General features: G+C 50.6%; 1 protein-coding gene across 1 annotated transcript; it reads left to right on the plus strand.

Annotated features, from left to right (window-relative positions):
- The first annotated feature begins 1,124 nt into the window (after nt 1-1,124).
- Nucleotides 1,125-5,387, plus strand: LOC112890929 (protein POOR HOMOLOGOUS SYNAPSIS 1). The gene is made up of 10 exons (XM_025957814.1): nt 1,125-1,436; nt 2,733-2,849; nt 3,000-3,065; nt 4,068-4,168; nt 4,242-4,435; nt 4,521-4,570; nt 4,646-4,673; nt 4,761-4,855; nt 4,943-4,970; nt 5,156-5,387. Exons 1-10 carry the CDS (start codon nt 1,125-1,127, stop codon nt 5,212-5,214), a joined length of 1,050 nt encoding a protein of 349 aa, XP_025813599.1. The 3' UTR covers nt 5,215-5,387.
- Nucleotides 5,388-19,453: the final 14,066 nt, after the last annotated feature.

Genomic DNA, 19,453 nt, shown 5'->3' on the forward strand with positions numbered 1-19,453 from the left:
TCTCTAGGCATCACCAAGATCCTTTCAGTTAGGTCTTGGGCTGGGTTGAGCTACGGTCAGTCTTGGGGCGGGTTTCGGGTATCGGGTAGGTTAGCGGGTTAAGTTAGTTATCTTTTGAATTCAAATTCGTAGGGCACACCTCGAATTCGAATTCCACCCAATTTCAACAATCAAAACAAACCCAAACAAAACAATTCAAGCAAACAGATTCAAAGAAACCCGAATAACTCCAAATCGGATCACACTAACATATTGATGACTTAATTCAATATTAAAATTTTAAATTACTAGGAATTTAGGGAGAAACAAGAGGGCAACCTTAAGTTGTTCTATCTAGTTGACACAAGCGTACAAATTTTTTTGAAATTCATATTTTCCGCTCATATAACATTCCGGAAAAATTTCGGGATGTTACAGCGCGACTCAGCCTGCCAAGTCCATGCACATGTGCCAGCGTGGTAGGTTGGTTGCGCCGAAGCATGTGGCGTGACCCTTCAGGAGTCGCACCATGACTTATGGTGTGGCTAAAAGGGCTATTTCTTAGAAATTTAGATCCACACAGGTTATTATTAAAATATTATATTAAAAAGGATTAAAATAAAAAATTCACGTGTGGGAGATTGGAGGAGTGGGGTTAGCTATTTAGGGTTTTCTTATTAGGTTTTTTTTGGGCCGCACAGCTGTGTGATGAATTTATGTTAGCCTGCTGAGCTCAGTCCGTTTAGCTCACGGTCGCATGATGCTACACGCTAACGCGCACCTCATTGAGCTCGCAAGCCAGCTCAAACTCGCTCGTTAGTACGACGAGCAAAAAATTTAGCTCCGCTTTTTTTATATTGCACCGAGCCGAGCCGAACCGAGCCACGTGCGAGCCGAGTGAACTAACGAGTTACGAGCATTTCGTCCGGCCTTTCTTGAGATGTTGACCATGGCCCCCTCGCGAGTCCGCGAGCATTTCTTTCCCCGGCGAAGGAAAAAGGCAGGCAACGTCCCCTACTCGACTCAATTTCACTACAGCCACGCCGGCTTCTGCACACCACACCATCGCTATAAAAACCCCAGCTCCCCCAAAAGGCAAAACCTCATTCCTCCTCCCCTCGTCACCAATCACCATCGCCGTGGCCATGGCGGACGCCGGCGACGACAGCAGGGCGCTGGTGCCCGCGCGTCCCCGCGCCTATGCTGTGGCGCCGCTGCGGACGCGGACTCCGCCGCTGAGGCAGAAGTGGGAGGTGGAGTACGCGCGCTACTTCGGCACGCCGCGGCGGGAACCCTCCGCGCCGCCGCCCCCCGGGCTCCGCCACATTACCCGGGGCATCCAGCGCCACCAAGGCACCTGGCTCCCCGCGTCATCCCCCGCCGCGCTCTGCATCTCCTGCCCCACCCTCCCCTCCGCGGTCCCCGTCCTCACCGTCTCCATCGGCGACGTTGTCTTCGTCCGTACCGAATGCCCCTCCCTTCACCCCTTCCTTGTTTATACTCGCGTCGTGTGTTTTTTCCGTGTGATCGGCAGATAGTTTAGGTATCTGCTTTTTTTGGGGGGGCGAATTTGGGGGAAAGTTGTCCTGGTTTGGGGTTTAGTTTTTTTGGCAAAAATGGACGTGTGCTCAGGGTTAATTTTGTTCGAGAACACGTAACTGAGGATGTTGATTTTAGTGTGCGGCTTGATCCCTGTTAAAACCTGATTTTTTTTTTCTGGTTTGCCCTCGATAAATTTAACCATCGCAGGTTCCCATGCATTAAGGCTTGAGCTCGTTCGTGCCTGATCGGCTGACCGAGTAATTTACTCATTTTTGTAATGTTGCCAGAATTATAGTCTTGGATGTGTTATTGCCCTGATTTTTTCGGTTTTCCATGTGGTTTTTGATAATTTGCATTACCTGGCTTTTACCGGGATCTGTGATTGCTTGCAGCAATTATCGTCCCAATTTCGTGTCTGAGCAAATTGCATGCCCCTGGTCCAATTGTGATTTCTCAACATATGAAACGAGTCCGTTCAATTTTTTGGGCATGTGATGTGCCTGATTCTTGATGAATTTTATTCCGATAGGTAGGCTATTTTGTTATGTTAGCCTGTGTTGCTATGTTGTTCTCCTTAATCATCGTTGTCTATCTTTGTTTAATCTGCTGTAACCTGTGTTGATGCTCCATTGTCTCAGTTTGCATAGTTTTTATTGTTCTAACATATCACTGAGTTTTTCCAATTATCATGCATGGTTGGATCAGTGATATATCTATTTCTGCTGTTAAGTTCTGCAGATAAATGATTTCTCCTATATATTCCACATGTAGTTAGCTTGGCATGTTTCAGGCCTTTCGGCTGGTGAAAGTTAATAGAGTATGGATTTTGTGCGCATAGGGCTAGATGAAAGTTAAGAGGGTATGGCTTGTCTAACGAATGTCCAGAATTGGGTAGTTGACTTATCTCATTGTTGCATGATTAGATTTCCTTGCAAAAGTTCATTGTGAATTTTGTTTCATGACTGACAAGTGAACTATCTGCTATTGGGATTTATTGATTGTTTTTCCACTTGGGTGAAGTTAGGCCTTTATTTATGAATACTCTGCCATTTTCGTTTTGTGACTACTGACTAGTCCTGTATCTTGTATCAGTTCACATATGTGGATGCTTAAAAGTACTCTATGTTTTTATCAGTAACTCCTATATGGTTCCTTAGTTTTGTTTTGTCATAGTATTCTTTTTCTTACTGAACTACTTTCCCATGGCACAGGAGGAGCACTTTGTGTCGATTCTCAACTTTTCATGGCCTCAGGTTACTTGTGTGACGCAGTGCCCCATCAGAGGTAGCAGGGTGGTGTTCATGAGCTTTTGTGATAAGTCTAGACAGGTACGTCTTGGTGTACCATAAGAATAAGGCGTGATTCTACCAACTGGTCAGTTGAAACAAATGATAGATAGTGTCTATGAGATGAGTATATGCATATATACTTTGGTGGTCACATTTCTAACAGAAGAAATTTTTACGATGTCTATGTAGATCCAGAAGTTTGCTGTACGTTTCCCACAGCTATGTGATGCAGAGTCGTTCTTAAATTATGTGAAGGTGAGTTTTGATGAAGGGTCTTTCTCAAATTGTGTGAAGATGGAGCCTGTTATTTTTCAGATACATTCAAATGCCAATTTGCTAATCCTGTGGCCCTCTATGTTCCCCTATGTGCATTCCATTTGCAATGGATGCCTTATGTTTCTTTGTGTTCTCTTTTCATGTTTACTAGGATACCGTATCCTGTTTGTTTGTTTTTTGAGACAGGATACTGTATCCTGTTACATTTAGCAATTGAAGTGTATGCTACTATAGTATCATTTTTTAGATAAAGGACAAACCTGCCTCTATATCCACATGGTGGATATATACAGCCAGCTACTGTAGTATCATGCACTGTTATGTTTAAAAGTCATAGAGGGAGACATCGACGAATTCCATGAGAACATTTTGTAATTCTATGATGACAGCTGTTGATGGCTCATCTTGCATGCCTGTTTAAAAATTTAGAAAAATGTAATTACCATTATTTTGTTGAAAACATGAATTTCATTCAATGGGAAAGAAATGTATCATCATACAAAAATATTTTGGAACAACAAAGTTTATTTAAGCACTGAAGGATCCCCCAGCAGTTGTAAGTCGACAATACTTGTCACATACTAACAATACTTGCATTTGTAGATCAAAAAACCTTAGTGTTTTTTTTTCTCAAGTATTCAACATAAGTATGTTTTTCTGAAGTTTTTCCAACATTAAAACCTTGATGGATCTATAAATTTCATTTTGTTACACAACACATGCCAGCTGAATATTCCAAATGATTGCCAACTGATGCCAGATTAAAGCATTTCAGATGCTGTTTACATACTGCATCACTTTGACAAAAGTTTTGTTGATATGGACTGCAGCAATGCTAGATACCTTTGTGATAATACCTGTGCTAAATTCATATGTTCGTTGACAGATCAAGCAAGGAAGATTAAGCATTAAGCCAGGTTTTGTTTTTGCTTTGTAAAAGGTTTTTGAACTAACTTAATGTATTTATTTGATATAAAGGAGTGTTCATGCGAAACCATGGACATCATACCATCTGGAAGTGATTATGTGTGTGAAGATTCATCAGCATCTGAATATATTGCTTCTAATGGACTTCACCACAGGTAAGGGTAGAACTGTTTAAGGTTTATAAGTTGCAAGATGTGTTTGTTTTCTAACATATTTTGTTGTGCCTAGGCCTGATGATGCTTCAAGCTTTGAGGAGCAAGCTTCTGATCACATGATAGAGGCACCAACAATGAGCTACCATGAGGAACCGGACCTGCCTGTTATTGAACCTCTCAGTGGTAGCAACACTAATTACAGCTACTCTGGTTTCCCTCCTAGTTTCAGTCAAATGCTGACAAATTGTTCAACTGAGAACGCACAAGGTAAACTAATTCCCCATGAAGATTCGCATACTATCTTTATTTTGATTTCGTTAGTCTACCCCCTATTAACATGGATGTAAATCAGATACTGAGGAACCTTATCCAGTGGGTACAACAAATCATGCCCCTCAAGAGGTAATGTTTGCATCTATATTTGAAAACCCTGCAAACAGTCGCTGCTAAGAATGTTGATATTTGTAAATTTTTCAGGTATATGCACTGGATACTTCTCATGATGGTAAGGATAACCTCAACTTCATTTGTGAGCTTATTCATTTTGATGTATTTCCTCCCTTGATATGTAAACAGTTTTCTGCAGTTGCAGTTGCCACTGAAGAAATGACTGCTGATAAAGGAACAGATGCTGGTGAGGAAATTGATACCAGTATATTAACAGGTGACATAATGACACGGATAAAGGTACCATTCTTGTTAACAATCTTTTGGTTGGTTTTTCCTGTTGTCAAATATTTGTATCTAGTAACATCATGTGTTTTGCGTCTGCAGACATATATGGCTGATGACTCCTTTAATGGTATGTTTTCTCTTCCTCAATGCCGTACCCCTTCGTAAGAAAATGAATCATACAACGGTTTCTCAGCATTTCCATTACTCATGCGTACTAATCAGGAATCCAGCATTTGTTTTAGTTGTTACCCGTACATGAAGTCATTCCCCATTTTACGTGCTGGTATTGATTTGGTGCTTTTCTTTCTCTAGATATGTTGTTCAAGCTTGAGAAAGTCATTGATGAACTTGGTGGTGACATGTCGCTGTAGATAGCAAAACCTCTTCTGTGCTGGAGGAAGGCCTTAATTTGTCTCTGGTCATATATACTATGTAGTAGTTCACCTAGTGTCCATTGCAACTACTGCGCCTGCCAAAAACATCCATGTCTGTTCACGGATGCGTAAGGAAAAATACGAAGTATGCACTTCTCTAGCTACCTACATTATGCAGGGCCGCAACTTTGGACACGGGCTGTGTTTGTAAACAGTATCTATATCGTGGTTATACATGTGCTCTCTACCGCATATGCATGACTTTGTTTATATGGGCGTTGAAGTTTTTGCTATGCTCATGTTTTATTCTGAGCGGTGGGTGGGTGTTTATGAAAGCTTCTGTTGCCCATCATGTGCGACGAACACCTGTGTCCATGCTTATTCATTTGTGCCGCTTCAAGGCAAGGGTAGCCTCATGGCCGTCGATATCTGATGCCCGTGCATCTGTTTCTTGGTATCTAGGCTGCCGTAACAGTTCTATCATCCCAAGTGCGTGCTATGGTGCTGCGCCTGGTGCTGTGAGGGATAGCGATGTTGGTCAACATGGCTCTCAACCTGGGGAGAGAACCCAAGTGCTAAACCGTCTGGAAGGCCCCTATGGAACAAATTGTTTGCTCCTTGGGTGCGGGGAAACTCTGAACGCCACCTTGCCGTTTCTCGGTGGCCGGGGTGGTCATGGCAGAGCGAAGCGTGCTGCAGTGCCTGCTCGCGCCGGTGACTGCACGGCCCGCCGTCGGAGGGCTGTTGCTCCTCCCATATGGCTGTGCATACTTCTCCGGGCCGGCGGGGGAACTGCCGGACGACCGCGAGGGCACTGCCCTTTCTTCTTGAGGGGATGTGAAGCGTCCCCCCATCAGGGAAGACTTAAAAGTGTTGATTTATCAGTCCCAGGAGTCTGATAACACTTTTATTACATCAGATGGTACATCACCGTACAACTCTACGCGGTAATGGGCAGTGAAGCGCCACTATCGCGAGGATTACAACCAGAACCCACACAACTACACTAGCGACGAACAAAGGATCATCAGAGTCTTGCGCCATGCGGAATCCAACGGTGGCCTCAACCACAGGCAAGACTGGGTGCAGGACGAAACCCTACTCGTTGTCTTCGGGGATGTAGTCTGGGTCTTCCACTGTAAAAGTAAGAGAGGGGTGAGTACAAACGTACTCAGCAAGTCCAATCACACCCACGGAGGGGGGGTAATACAGGAATTAATGCAAAGGGCAATCCAAGGATACGGTTAGGGTTTATTTGCGGAAAACTCAGTTATATGCAAGGGTTCATTTTGAAAACACTTTCAAAATAAGTTTTCCAATACCAAGGAGCACACGATGTTGATCCACACAGGATCCAAGTTTTAAACTGCTACCGGACTCCCCGTCCACCGTAGCACACGGCACAACTGCCGGACAATTTCCAAACAACTCACACCAGCCCATCCATTCCCAGAGATAAACACTAGTTATGTGACCACACCGTAACTTGCCCAATACCGTGGGCACGGCTATTCGAATAGATTTTAACTCTGCAGAGGTGTGCAACTTTACCCACAGGTGGGGTACCACAGCACGAACACCTTAGTGCCGGTGCAGATCCCAACAAAGCCATTACCCACCTTAGCTAGACCTGACTAGCCACCACGGGATCCATCAAGGGGTCATTCGACCTATCTCCGAGGTTTAACCGGGGCATAAGTCACACAGAGCTTATCCCGTCTCCTTGATCACCCGTTGCTCTCAGCTCTCCTGATGGCTATCAGGCTAACTAGTGAGATTTATGCTAAGCCGTTGCCCATACAACGGTCAAGCGGTTTGCACGACAGGAAGCTAGGTGAGATGTCACATCAACTCGGTCCTTAGGGGTGACAAGATGGATATCTCCCTTCCACGCTCAACCACACAGGTACGAGCACACCATCGGCAATTCACACAGAAATGCCATCCATCCCGTCTAACTCACTTTTCAAAACCACACTTTATCCCTTCCCACACGCACACACATTTTCTTTATAAAACCAGGTGGTCAAAGTATGGTTGTCTCAGTAGGGGTGGCTATCCTACCATGTTTTCAACACACAAAACCATGCAATTTTATAAAACAGGCCACTGGGTTGTGTTTATAAAGACTAGGACAGAAACATGCATCAAAGGGCGGAATTGAACTTGCCATCGTCAAACTCTTGCGAGAAGTCCTGATCGAAGCACTGTCCCTCGGGCTCGGGGTCGCGGTACTGGTCCTCGTTCGCTTGGTCACAGTCGGGACCTTCCTCGGTCACTCCGTATCCTACGTCGCAATCAAACAGGCACACCATCAAGCACAAGAAGTAATAGCTTTTATCGTCGAGCTTGAATCGGAAATAATTTAGTTACGGAGGTAGGGGTAATATTTTTGGGTGGTTTCTTGATGGCAGGGCTAAAACTATACTAGAAGCGGAGTGGTAAAGTTTCGGGTCAATCGGAGGTCGTTTCGCACATAAAATGACGAGCTAAAGGAGGTTCGGGTGGTTAAACAGGGCTCCAGGGGCCTACACGTAATTATCTGGAGGGGGTAAGGGCCTAATCGCGAATTTCTAGAAATACTCAGGACCTGCTAAAGGTGTCGGGTACATCTAGGTTTATGTAATGGAGGGGTTTGGTTTGAAAAGCTGGAAAGGATAGGGTTTCTTTTGCAAAAAGGTAGTTAAAAGTGGGGGGGTCCTCATTTTGGGAGAAAAGGAAAAAGGCCAGGGGCCTTGTGGCAATTTTGCCATCATCTTCCCCCTTCTCCCCGTACAGAACAGAGGAGGGGTTGAGGGGGGGGGGGGCGCCGGCGGCCAAATTCCGGCCGGCCGGGCCATGGGCGGCTCGGGGGAATGGGGGATGAGAGGGAGGGGGGCACGGGGATCCCATCCTCGGCCTCACCTTGGCTCGGGTCACAGCGAGGGGGGCTGCCCACGGAAGCAGGGGCGGCGGCACAGGGTCACAGGCGGCGGCGGCGCTAGGGACAGGGGGAGAAGGATAGGGGCGGCGGTGGTGGTCGTGATGGTGGAGTGCGACGTTGGGGGGGTATTTATAGGGGAAGAGGCCGGTGAGGCGGAGAGAAACGAGGCGGTGGCGGCCGGCGGGCGGTGCGGGCGCAATCAATGGCGCTCGGCCGCTTGCGGCCGTCGCGTCACGGCGTGGCGGGGAGGACGCCGAGGCGTTGTAGGACACGTGGGGAGGGAGCTGTGCGAGCACAGGGCGGTGCAGCAGGGGGGGGCAGCGGCGCCGTGCGCGGGCGCGCACAGGGGAGCGAGCGGCGGCGGACGCGGGGTGCCAGCGGGCGGCGCGGCACGCGTGGGACAAGGCTCGCGTGTGCGCGCGCAGCGCGGCGGGGCGCGGGTCCGAGGTGAGGGTGCGGGCACGTGGGCGGCGCTGTGCGGCCAGAGCGACGGCGCGCGCGACGGGGCAGGCGCGGCAGCGGTGGGTGCGTGGGAATAGAGCGTGCGCGTGCGGCGCGGCGTCGCGAGGCGCGGCAGCGGAGGACGGCGCGGCGCGGCGCGCGGCCACGCGCGGTGCGTGCGCGCGTCGCGGCGTGGCCGGGGTGAGGCAGGGCGACGCAGCTCGGGAGCTCGGAGGGGGAAACAGGAAGGGAAAAGAAAGGGAGGGAAGGAAGAAAAGAGAAAAGAAGGAGGGAAGAAAAAGAAAGGGAAAGGAAAAGAAAAAAAAAGGAAGAAAAGAAATAGGGAGAGAAAGAGAAATGAAGGAGAGGGAGGGAAGGAGTGCCGGCGCCGGTCGCGGCGGTGACCGCGGCCGGTCGGCCACGCGCTGGGAAACGCGCAGCGCGAGGAGAACAGTGAGGGGGGGGGGGAAAAGAAGACGCGTCGGCGCCAATCGCGGCCGCTGCCGCGGCCGGTCGGCCACGCGCGCGGTATTCGCGCGAGGAAAAGAAGTCGCGCCGGCGCTAATCCCGATGGGCGGTCGCGCGTGACGCAGAGCGATCAGTTAGAGTTAGGGTTTTGACATCGAGTCGTTTTTACGAACTAATCTAGCGCAGGATTTAATTAAGTGAATTTTCGGGGCGTTACAAACCTACCCCACTTAAATGAATCTCGTCCTCAAGATTTGGCTGGCTCCTAAACAGATGGGGAAATTCCTTCTTTAGAGCCTCCTCACGTTCCCAGGTGGCTTCCTCTTCTCCGTGTCTGCTCCACTGAACTCTGCATATCCGTACTTCGGAGTTTCTTGTCCTTCTGGTGACGGTGTCCAGAATTTTGACCGGCACTTCCTGGTACCGCAGATCCGGTTGCAGGTCTATTGTTTCTGCCGGCACGTGTTCTCCCTCGGGTACTCTTAAACACCTTCTTAATTGCGAGACATGAAATACTGGGTGTATATCTGACATTTCTTCTGGTAACTCCAGTCGGTATGCCACTGTTCCGACTTTCTTCAGAACTCGATACGGTCCAATGTACCGAGGGGCCAATTTTCCCTGTACCTGAAATCTCCGCGTTCCTCGGATAGGCGAGACCTTGAGATAAACAAAATCTCCTGGGTTGAAACTTATTTCTCGCCTTCTCTTGTCTGCGTAGCTCTTTTGTCGGGATTGAGCCGCTTTCAATTTCTCGCGGATTTCCGCTACTTTTTCCTCTGCCTCTTTTATGAGTGCGGGTCCAACTAGGGTACGTTCTCCAACTTCTGACCACATCAAAGGGGTTTTGCACTTCCTTCCATAGAGGGCTTCGAATGGCGACATGCCCAAGCTGGTTTGGTAACTATTATTGTACGAAAATTCTGCGTAAGGTAGACTTTGCTCCCAATCATTTCCATAGGTCAGGACACATGCTCTCAGCATATCTTCCATAATTTGGTTCACCCTTTCGGTTTGACCATCCGTCTGTGGGTGGTATGCGGAGCTAAAGTCTAGCTTAGTACCCATAGCTTTATGCAAGCTTTTCCAAAACCTAGACGTAAATTGGGTCCCTCTATCTGAGACAATTCTGCTAGGCACTCCATGTAACTTTACTATATTCTCCACATAAAGCTTTGCCAGCTTTTCTCCACCGTAAGTGGTTCGTACAGGTATGAAATGAGCCGACTTAGTGAGTCGATCCACTATTACCCATATGGAATCGTGTCCTTTCTGTGTTCTGGGCAGTCCCACTACAAAGTCCATGCCTATCTCATCCCATTTCCAAACTGGAATGGGTAGGGGTTGCAATAGTCCTGCCGGCCTTTGATGTTCGGCCTTGATCCTTTGGCAAGTATCACACTGCGCCACAAATCGCGCAATATCCGCTTTCATTCCATTCCACCAATATTTTTGTCTTATGTCCATATACATTTTAGTGGATCCCGGGTGGATGGAGTAGGCCGAGTTATGGGCTTCGTCCATGATTATCTGCCGGAAGTCTCCTTCCTGGGGCACACAAATCCTATTCTCGTACCACAACGTTCCCTTATCATCTACTCTGAAGCCCGGCGCTTTGTTTTCTCCAGTTTGTTTGCAGATCTTCATTAACTCTTGATCCGATTGTTGGGCCTCTCTAATTCTATCCTCTAGGGTTGATTGAACGCTCAGCATATGGCTCGAACCTCGAGGAACAATGTGCACATTTAATCGTGCCATTTCCTCGCGCAGGTTATCATCCTTGGGTCCATAAGTCTTCCGGCTCAGGGCATCGGCCACAACATTTGCCTTTCCAGGGTGGTAATGGATCTCTAAATTGTAGTCCTTAACCAACTCCAACCATCTCCTCTGCCTTAGGTTCAAATCCGGTTGGGTGAAGATATATTTTAAACTCTTATGGTCGGTGTAAATCTCACACTTATTTCCAATCAAGTAATGTCTCCAAATCTTAAGGGCATGCACCACGGCTGCAAGTTCCAAATCATGGGTCGGATAGTTCTGCTCATGGGTCCGGAGTTGGCGGGAAGCATATGCAACAACTTTCCCGTCCTGCATCAGCACGCACCCTAACCCTTGTCGGGATGCGTCACAATAAATGACAAAGTCCCGATGGATGTCCGGTAGGGTCAGCACTGGGGCGGTTGTCAACCTTTGCTTCAGTTCTTGAAAACTTCTTTCACAATTTTCCGTCCAGGCGAACTTCTTCTCCTTCTTAAGAAGTTCCGTCATGGGCCGGGCTATCTTAGAGAATCCCTCAATAAACCTTCGATAGTATCCGGCTAATCCAAGGAAACTTCTGATTTCACTAACATTGGTCGGTTGCTGCCAATTGGACACGGCTTCGACCTTCTCTGGGTCCACTGCTACGCCTTCCGCGGTCAGAATGTGACCAAGGAAAGCTACTTTCTCCAGCCAGAATTCACACTTGCTAAATTTAGCATATAGTTTATGCTTCCTTAGCTTTTCCAACACTACCCGCAGATGTTGCTCATGTTCCTGAACACTCTTGGAGTAGATAAGTATGTCGTCGATAAAGACTACGACAAACTTATCTAGCTCGTCCATGAATACCTTATTCATGAGGTTCATAAAATAGGCGGGGGCATTAGTTAGTCCGAAGGACATTACGGTGAACTCAAACTGCCCGTAGCGGGTGACAAAAGCTGTCTTAGGGATGTCACTTTCTCTAATTTTGAGCTGAAAGTATCCCGACCTTAAATCGATCTTGGAAAAGTACTTGGCTCCTTTTAGCTGATCGAAAAGGTCATCAATCCTGGGGAGGGGGTACTTGTTCTTAATGGTAACCTCATTCAGAGCTCGGTAATCTACACACAACCTCATACTTCCATCTTTCTTCTTGACAAACAGCACTGGGGCTCCCCACGGCGACGAGCTTGGTCTGATGAAACCAATGCGTTGCAGTTCTTCTAGTTGTTTCTTTAATTCCGTCAACTCAGATGCCGCCATCCTATAGGGTCTTTTGGCTATAGGGGAGGTTCCAGGGATAAGGTCAATGACGAACTCTATATCCCTGTCTGGTGGCATACCGGGAAGTTCCTCGGGAAAAACATCTGGGTATTCGTTCACCACCGGGACTCCTTCTAAGGGCTGGGCTTCCATGTTAAACACCATTGGGTCAAATTTACTATCCCGGGTATGGCAGATCACTTGTACTCCTTCAGGGTTTGTTAGATGTACTACTTTGTCAGTACAGCCTATGAGGCCATTGTGTCGACTTAACCAGTCCATTCCAAGGATTACGTCTATTCCCCCTGACTTAAGTACTACCAAGTCTGCTAGAAATTCTACCCCACTTAAATTGATTCTTACCCGTAGACAGCCTAATTGACAATTGATGTTGCCTCCAGGCGTCCGGGTTAATAGGGATGCTTTTAGTAGTACCGTGGGTATTTTGTGTTTTTCCACAAAGCTCGAGGATATGAATGAATGCGATGCTCCAGAATCAAATAATACTGTCGCCAGAGCTGAGTTGACTAAGTACTCACCGAGCACTACGCCCTGAGCTTCTTGAGCCTCCTGCGCATCGATGTGATTGACGCGGGCTCGTCCAAAGGATTGCTGGGGCTGCTTTGTCTGCTGGCTGTTGTCGTTGTTGCGGACAGGCACTCGGTTGGCACCGGTCAGGGCTGGTCTGGGTCCATTCACTGAGTTGGAGAAGGCTGATGTGGCCGGCTTGTTATTGGCATAAGGGCAATTAGCAATGTAATGCCCTATCTCGCGACAGTTGAAGCAGGCTCTAACATTGTTGTTGTCTGGGGCGACCTGGCTTGCATTACTCTGTGGGGCCCTCATGGTATTCTGGTTCCTAGACTGCGTGTCAGGGGCCCGTGGTCCTGTTACTTGAGACTGGGTCCTATACTGCATTGGGGCCTGAGATCTTGGTGCAGTATAGCTGGAGTTCCTCTGCTTTTGGAAGCGGTCCTGCTGGCGGGCCTTGCTCTCCAGGAATTTCCGCTTGTTGTCCTTCCGCTCTTCGGTCTTGGCCCTTTCTGTGAGGATGGCTTTGTTCATTAGGGTGTTGAAGTCCGGGTAGATCTGAGGGGTAAGCAGGGTCCGGAGTTCTGGGCTTAGCCCCTTCTTGAACATATCCTGTTTTTTGTCGTCATCGTTCACCTCTTCCGGCGCGTACCGGGCTAATTCTATGAATCGGTGGGTGTATTCTTCCACCGACATGCTTCCCTGTTGTAGTGCGCGGAATTCATCCGCCTTGCGCTTCATGGTAGCCGAAGGAATGTGATAGCGGCGGAACTCCCTTACGAATTCTGCCCAGGTGATGGTAGAGGCATCTTCGGCTGCGGCACAATAGTTTTCCCACCAGGATAACGCTGTTCCGGTGAGCTGGTGGGCTGCCAGAAGGACTTTATCCCGGTCCTGACATTCGAATGGTTTGAGCTTCCTCTGAATTACTCGCAACCAGTCGTCAGCATCCAACGGGTTGCAGGATCCGGCGAAGGTAGGTGGCTTGGTCCTTAGGAAGGCCGTCAGCTTGTCGTTCATATTCTGCCCTCGTGGCTGCCGGTTAATGAGGGCATTCGCCAGTGTCTCCAGAATGAGGGTCTGGTTATGGATGATCTGCGCCAGGTCTCCGAGAGGTGGGGGTGGTGGTAGTTGTTCTCCTTCTTGACTTCCCCCTCGGTTCTGGCTTACTTCCTGTTCTCCTTGGGGAAGATCTTGTTCAACGGGATGTGCTCCGACACTAGCAGCTACGGGGTTCCGGCCACGGGAGGCCCTCGCGACGTTCCGGGGGGTCACCTGTTGATTGGGTAAATCGGGGTTACGTTTATGTGATGTTTAAGTTGTTTAATTCGTATATATAAGGCAGAATCTACCTCCTGCCAGTAATTATATAGCACGTAGCACACAACAAAACAGCACACAACATTACAAACAACAAGCACATGCAACTTTATTACTGCAACGGGGTACAGCTGGGGTAAGGCTAGGTCTCGTACTACTCGTCCGGGATCAGGCACGATTTAAACAAAAACGGCTGGGGACACATCACTAGGGTGGCGTCGATCATTCTACTCGCGGGGCAGGCCTTCTTCTGGGGCGGCGAGCGTGAGTGATCCTTGCTCGTCGTCCTCTGGATTTCCATTGGTCGAGGGTTGCGCTGCAGCGTCTCTCTCGACGGCGGCAGCAGAGCTTTCAGGGTTCTCGGGTGGTGCTGGTGTGCTTCCAAAGAGCGTTCCCCATCCTATGACGGGTGTCCCGAGTAAAACATGGTCTTCTCCAATTGCCGGGACTGGCGTTCCGCTTCGGGTCCAATCTTGCATACGCCGGTCTCGAGCTTGCCTGAGGCTCTCTTGGGCTACGGCTTCGCTGCTAACCGCGGCTGCGGCTCTTGCCTCAGCATGGGCGGCTCGGATCTGCTGCAGTCTTACTGCGAGCTCTGCTTGCTCGGCTCGATGGGTCTGCTCCCTCAGAAGGTTGGCTTGCTCATCAAAAAGTTGGTCCAGGGCGGCTAGGTAAGTAGCCACTTGGTACAGGGGGCCTTCTTCGTGGCGTCGTCGCTCCAGGTTTCTCATGCGTGCCTCCCAGACTGGGGTCCTGATGGCCGGCGGGAAGAACTTCGCTGGCGTGGGGGCGAGGTGTTCTTCAAAAATCCGGCACAAATAACGGAGTGCTTTTCTGATGGCCAGGGGGTAGGTATCTTGGTGTCTAAATCCTGTGGCGGTCGCTCGCCAGGGCTGGATGTCGGTGTAGCGGTTGCTCCTGGCGATGACCAGGATCACCCTGCAGCGGAGGGTACCATGGTGCTCGTACTCTCGGCTGTAGTACCTTGGGCGCTCCGTAACGCCAAGGCCTTCCAGGGTGTCGATCAAAAGGCTGGGGAAGCCAGGTGCAGCTTGGCAGTCGCCCTGGGTCCATCCTTCCTCAGCCATCTGAAACAGAAGCAGGGTAAACAATCTGGTACAGGTGCAAAAGGGAGTAGATGATATTTATTATTACAACGAGGGTGGTACAGTTCTCATGGATACGTGGTCAATAGGGTAGGGTTCTAGCTCGGGGTGCTAATCCTATCATGGGGATTCTTCTTCGGTCCTGATAGAGCGCTTCTTTATCGGAAGGAACCGATCCATCTCATCTTCGGTCTGAGTACCCTTATCCCAATGGGTTTCCATAGGTTCTTCTTCTTCTTCTTCTTCTATCCATCCACCTATTCCGTTGCGGCTCTCGTACTCTTGCATCTGGGTTTGGAGGGCGGCTAAGGAATACTCGGCGTTTGCAGCTCTTGTCCGTTGTTCCTCCAGCTCCTGGGTTATCTTTTCAATCCCCTGGATTAGCTTCTTCAGTTGTGCCGACTGTTCGCGGCAGAGTGCATCCAAGCCAGTAAGGTAGATGGATAGGTGGGAGACCGCATCTTCTAAGTCTTCTTCTTCTCGTCCGAGTCCTCTCATTCGGGCAATCCAAGTGCGGCCTCTTCCTCTAGTGGGTGGGAAAAATCCCATAGGGGTCCGCTGAAGGTGGTGCTTGTAGAGCACACGCAGCCGTCGCAGGGCTTTACGGGCGGCTTTTCGGTACGTGTCGGGGAAGCGAAAGCCAGTGGTGGAGACGAACCAAGGGTCCACATCAGGGTAGCGGGTGCTTCTCTCCACAAAGATCATCGTGTCGCACCGAAGGGTGCCACCGGAGATGTATTCTCGGTAGGCGTACTCCGGCGTTTCCATAACCCCAACGCGTTCCAGGCTGAGCAACAATAACTTAGGGAGGCCAGGCTCTGCGTAGCAGACTCCGTTGACCCATCCGTTGTCAGCCATCTGGAACAGGGTAAAAACCAGTGGTGAGTGTCAGTGTAGAAAAATATCTAAGTCCGAACAAATCCTAGGGCTTGAAAAGGGGTTTCGTTCCTAGGGTCACGTCCTACGGCCAGCCTACGGCTCTGATACCACCTGAAGCGTCCCCCATCAGGGAAGACTTAAAAGTGTTGATTTATCAGTCCAGGAGGCTGATAACACTTTATTACATCAGATGGTACATCACCGTACAACTCTACGCGGTAATGGGCAGTGAAGCGCCACTATCGCGAGGATTACAACCAGAACCCACACAACTACACTAGCGACGAACAAAGGATCATCAGAGTCTTGCGCCATGCGGAATCCAACGGTGCCTCAACCACAGGCAAGACTGGGTGCAGGACGAAACCCTACTCGTTGTCTTCGGGGATGTAGTCTGGGTCTTCCACTGTAAAAGTAAGAGAGGGGTGAGTACAAACGTACTCAGCAAGTCCAATCACACCCACGGAGGGGGGTAATACAGGAATTAATGCAAAGGGCAATCCAAGGATACGGTTAGGGTTTATTTGCGGAAAACTCAGTTATATGCAAGGGTTCATTTTGAAAACACTTTCAAAATAAGTTTCCAATACCAAGGAGCACACGATGTTGATCCACACAGGATCCAAGTTTTAAACTGCTACCGGACTCCCCGTCCGCCGTAGCACACGGCACAACTGCCGGACAATTTCCAAACAACTCACACCAGCCCATCCATTTCCAGAGATAAACACTAGTTATGTGACCACACCGTAACTTGCCCAATACCGTGGGCACGGCTATTCGAATAGATTTTAACTCTACAGAGGTGTGCAACTTTACCCACAGGTGGGGTACCACAGCACGAACACCTTAGTGCCGGTGCAGATCCCAACAAAGCCATTACCACCTTAGCTAGACCTGACTAGCCACCACGGGATCCATCAAGGGGTCATTCGACCTATCTCCGAGGTTTAACCGGGGCATAAGTCACACAGAGCTTATCCCGTCTCCTTGATCACCCGTTGCTCTCAGCTCTCCTGATGGCTATCAGGCTAACTAGTGAGATTTATGCTAAGCCGTTGCCCATACAACGGTCAAGCGGTTTGCACGACAGGAAGCTAGGTGAGATGTCACATCAACTCGGTCCTTAGGGGTGACAAGATGGATATCTCCTTCCACGCTCAACCAACAGGTACGAGCACACCATCGGCAATTCACACAGAATGCCATCCATCCCGTCTAACTCACTTTTCAAAACCACACTTTATCCCTTCCCACACGCACACACATTTCTTTATAAAACCAGGTGGTCAAAGTATGGTTGTCTCAGTAGGGGTGGCTATCCTACCATGTTTTCAACACACAAAACCATGCCAATTTTATAAAACAGGCCACTGGGTTGTGTTTATAAAACTAGGACAGAAACATGCATCAAAGGCGGAATTGAACTTGCCATCGTCAAACTCTTGCGAGAAGTCCTGATCGAAGCACTGTCCCTCGGGCTCGGGTCGCGGTACTGGTCCTCGTTGCTTGGTCACAGTCGGGACTTCCTCGGTCACTCCGTATCCTACGTCGCAATCAAACAGGCACACCATCAAGCACAAGAAGTAATAGCTTTTATCGTCGAGCTTGAATCGGAAATAATTTAGTTACGGAGGTAGGGGTAATATTTTTGGGTGGTTTCTTGATGGCAGGGCTAAACTATACTAGAAGCGGAGTGGTAAAGTTTCGGGTCAATCGGAGGTCGTTTCGCACATAAAATGACGAGCTAAAGGAGGTTCGGGTGGTTAAACAGGGCTCAGGGGCCTACACGTAATTATTGGAGGGGGTAAGGGCCTAATCGGAATTTCTAGAAATACTCAGCCTGCTAAAGGTGTCGGGTACATCTAGGTTTATGTAATGGAGGGGTTGGTTTGAAAAGCTGGAAAGGGATAGGGTTTCTTTTGCAAAAAGGTAGTTAAAAGTGGGGGGGTCCTCATTTTGGGAGAAAAGGAAAAAGGCCAGGGGCCTTGTGGCAATTTTGCCATCATCTTCCCCCTTCTCCCCGTAAGAACAGAGGAGGGGTTGAGGGGGGGGGGGCGCCGGCGGCCAAATTCCGGCCGGCCGGGCCATGGGCGGCTCGGGGGAATGGGGGATGAGAGGGAGGGGGGCACGGGGATCCATCCTCGGCCTCACCTTGGCTCGGGTCGGCAGCGAGGGGGGCTGCCACGGGAAGCAGGGGCGGCGGCAAAGGGTCACAGGGCGGCGGCGCTAGGGACAGGGGGAGAAGGATAGGGGCGGCGGTGGTGGTCGTGATGGTGGAGTGCGACGTTGGGGGGGTATTTATAGGGGAAGAGGCCGGTGAGGCGGAGAGAAACGAGGCGGTGGCGGCCGGCGGGCGGTGCGGGCGCAATCAATGGCGCTCGGCCGCTTGCGGCCGTCGCGTACGGCGTGGCGGGGAGGACGCCGAGGCGTTGTAGGACACGTGGGGAGGGAGCTGTGCGAGCACAGGGCGGTGCAGCAGGGGGGGCAGCGGCGCCGTGCGCGGGCGCGCACAGGGAGCGAGCGGCGGCGGACGCGGGGTGCCAGCGGGCGGCGCGGCACGCGTGGGACAAGGCCGCGTGTGCGGCGCAGCGCGGCGGGGCGCGGGTCCGAGGTGAGGGTGCGGGCACGTGGGCGGCGCTGTGCGGCCAGAGCGACGGCGGCGCGACGGGGCAGGCGGGCAGCGGTGGGTGCGTGGGAACAGAGCGTGCGCGTGCGGGGCGGCGTCGCGAGGCGCGGCAGCGGAGGACGGCGCGGCGCGGCGCGCGGCCACGCCGGTGCGTGCGCGCGTCGCGGCGTGGCCGGGGTGAGGCAGGGCGACGCAGCTCGGGAGTCGGAGGGGGAAACAGGAAGGGAAAAGAAAGGGAGGAAGGAAGAAAAGAGAAAAGAAGGAGGGAAGAAAAAGAAAGGGAAGGAAAAAAAAAAAAAAGGAAGAAAGAATAGGGAGAGAAAGAGAAAAGAAGGAGAGGGAGGGAAGGAGTGCCGGCGCCGGTCGCGGCGGTGACCGCGGCTGGTCGGCCACGCGCTGGGAACGCGCAGCGCGAGGAGAACAGTGAGGGGGGGGGAAAAAAAAGACGCGTCGGCGCCAATCGCGGCCGCTGCCGCGGCCGGTCGGCCACGCGCGCGGTATTCGCGCGAGGAAAAGAAGTCGCGCCGGCGCTAATCCCGATGGGCGGTCGCGCGTGACGCAGAGCGATCAGTTAGAGTTAGGGTTTTGACATCGAGTCGTTTTTACGAACTAATCTAGCGCAGGATTTAATTAAGTGAATTTTCGGGCGTTACACAGCATGACGAGGGCGGTGGCGCCTGTTTGAATGCAACAGGACAGCAGTGGTGGAGCTGCAGGGTGGTCCAGGTGGGCCACGGCATACCCTAAGGCCAGCCCACCAAGGCCACCCCAGCCATTCTAGCCCAGGCCCCAGGCGGACAGGCCACTGGCCAGGCGCCCCAGCCCCCATCCTCTGTTTTTCCTGACTCCTGAGCTCGCAGGCATGCGCCGTGCGACGCAAGAAGCAGAGGGAGAAGGCGACCGCGACGCCCGTGCTGCTCCGCCCTTGGCTCC

This window comes from Panicum hallii, chromosome 4, assembly GCF_002211085.1.
Source record: "Panicum hallii strain FIL2 chromosome 4, PHallii_v3.1, whole genome shotgun sequence".
In the NCBI taxonomy this organism is placed as follows: Eukaryota; Viridiplantae; Streptophyta; class Magnoliopsida; order Poales; family Poaceae; genus Panicum; species Panicum hallii.

Bases quoted from the DNA above. Each gene is read 5' to 3' on its own strand.
- LOC112890929 (XM_025957814.1), top strand. From the start codon at position 1,125: ATGGCGGACGCCGGCGACGACAGCAGGGCGCTGGTGCCCGCGCGTCCC. The intron at 3,066-4,067 runs GTGAGTTTTGAT...GATATAAAGGAG, and splicing joins CGTTCTTAAATTATGTGAAG to TGTTCATGCGAAACCATGGA. The intron at 4,169-4,241 runs GTAAGGGTAGAA...TGTTGTGCCTAG, and splicing joins TCTAATGGACTTCACCACAG to GCCTGATGATGCTTCAAGCT.